The sequence below is a fragment of the Conger conger genome, chromosome 2 (genome assembly GCF_963514075.1).
Source record: "Conger conger chromosome 2, fConCon1.1, whole genome shotgun sequence".
Taxonomy (NCBI): Eukaryota; Metazoa; Chordata; class Actinopteri; order Anguilliformes; family Congridae; genus Conger; species Conger conger.
The window spans coordinates 45,061,634-45,063,503 of NC_083761.1; the positions used below are offsets into that span (position 1 = coordinate 45,061,634).

A 1,870-nucleotide genomic window follows, 5' to 3' on the forward strand; every position below is an offset into this window, starting at 1 on the left:
TGTACATACGCCAGCCAGTGCGCAATTTCCTTTTATAAATCCCAAATCAACTTGGAATTGTCCGTACTTGCATGAGCTCAACACACCGCCTAGTTCACTCCCACAATTACCCATAAATAGTTAAAGAAAAACACCTTTAATGAATATCGATAAGCATAAAAATGTCCTTGATAATCCCTATGTAGGCTATGTCTGTGAATGGCAATATCAGACAGAACGAAAAGCTAATAAGAGAAATTTAGAAAGATAAATAAAAAGCACCTAGCAACAAATTTAGCTACTTTTAAACTTTATTCGGAACTTTTAGCAACTTTTAGCACACGGTGTGTCTGCCTGGCTGCAAAAATGAATTTTGAGTAACGTCAGCAGTAGTGACAGCTCAGCACAAACATTTATTTTTAATATGTTTGCTGTTTGCCTGCACAGAAAATAGTGTATTTGTTTGTTACAACATTCCCAGACCAGTGAATAAGATGTAACATCACTTAGGCCCTAATTAACTAATTCAGAACCAAAGTAAAAATTGGAAATGCACACATATTACATCCACAAGAGGCCATGAGAAGAGAAACATAAACAAGAATATCCTCAGAGCAAAGCTTTTATTTATTAGCACATTTTTACTTTTGTATTGCATACTTTACAGTTTGCTTGCTTTCTAAGAACGGCAAGCTGAATCGTTTGGTTCAACAAACACTTCTCCATTTACTTTGTAATTTAGTGTTTTCCAATTCAGAACATTCCCTGGTGTAAATGCAAATCCATTCATGTAGGTCTGGATTTCACAAGGATTAAGAACATAATTCCACATGTGGACATCTGAAAGGTCTCCAACAAAACACTGTTTTGGATCAAAGCCCCCACCATAACTGTCCTGATCTTGGCCAAGGATTATGATAGGAGTTGTAGCTGCAATAGATCCTGTGTAGATCTTTGCCCTTATACTGCGCTTTCCATTCACCCACAATTGAGTAAGTCCGGTTTTACCGTCCCAGGTCCAGCAGACCGAGTTCCATTCGTGTTGATTGTCTGGCATCCCCTTAAATTCATGAATGTTATTGTGGACATGCAAACTATATTTTCCTTTTTCTGGGTAATACAGCAAAAAATCATTGTCTTTTGATTGTGTGGCCAGGGAGAAGATGGAATGTATTCTTCCATATTGAGGGAAGGATCGCAGGCAGAGTGTCACAGCTGAATAAGGTCCATCCACATTAGGCGTGAGCGTTGCATATCGAGTAATAGACTCCGATGGGAAGGTAAAAACTTTCCCTGTCAGATCTGTTGGAGTTTCAGAGAGTAGAAAAGGCTATTTTAATAGATTTCAAGGGCCACTGCTGAAAATAATATGAGTCACTACTCGCAATTGTTTGGCATGAATGGTGCATGTATGCATAGAACAATCATAACAATCCTTCAAAATTACCTTCTGACTTTGTAGAGCTGCCAAAGAGCAGGATGAGCAAAGCCACCAGCTTCTGCATCATCATAGATCCTGCAAGAAAATATATTTTGTGTCTTTTCTTGTCTCACATTTAGATCATACCAGTGCAGTTAGATTCTTCCAAAGATTATATCCTTACTAGAGCTTGTCTACATTAACCTGAAATAGTACCATTCACAGTCACAGGCTGAATTCAAACAGCATATTGAGTGTAATTACTATCCTCAAATATGAACACCATCGAGCATTATCAAAGAATAAACTTTAAAGCAATTTAAAATAATCAAACCATACAATTAACACTGACTATTTTGCTGTGAGTTGAAAAAGGAAAAATACTTACTGATCCAAAAACTATTTTTTACTTTGTTCATATGTTTTAAATTCATGGGCTGGAGTATTTATAGACTGATTGTTTCACTGTGC

At 37.0% G+C, this 1,870-nt stretch overlaps 1 protein-coding gene across 1 annotated transcript; it reads right to left on the bottom strand.

Moving 5' to 3' along the window:
• Positions 1–583: 583 nt before the first annotated feature.
• On the bottom strand, positions 584–1,870 carry LOC133122559 (C-reactive protein-like). Its single transcript, XM_061232593.1, has 3 exons — positions 1,788–1,870; positions 1,427–1,495; positions 584–1,281 (listed from the first exon to the last, which is right to left on the bottom strand). The coding sequence occupies exons 1-3, from the start codon at positions 1,831–1,833 to the stop codon at positions 659–661; spliced, it is 738 nt and encodes a 245-aa protein (XP_061088577.1). The 5' UTR covers positions 1,834–1,870; the 3' UTR covers positions 584–658.

Coding starts and splice junctions, on each gene's coding strand:
- LOC133122559 (XM_061232593.1), bottom strand. CDS start 1,833: ATGAATTTAAAACATATGAACAAAGTAAAAAATAGTTTTTGGATCA. Junction 1,496..1,787: donor AAAAAATAGTTTTTGGATCA/GTAAGTATTTTT, acceptor ATTTTCTTGCAG/GATCTATGATGATGCAGAAG. Junction 1,282..1,426: donor CAGCTCTACAAAGTCAGAAG/GTAATTTTGAAG, acceptor AAACTCCAACAG/ATCTGACAGGGAAAGTTTTT.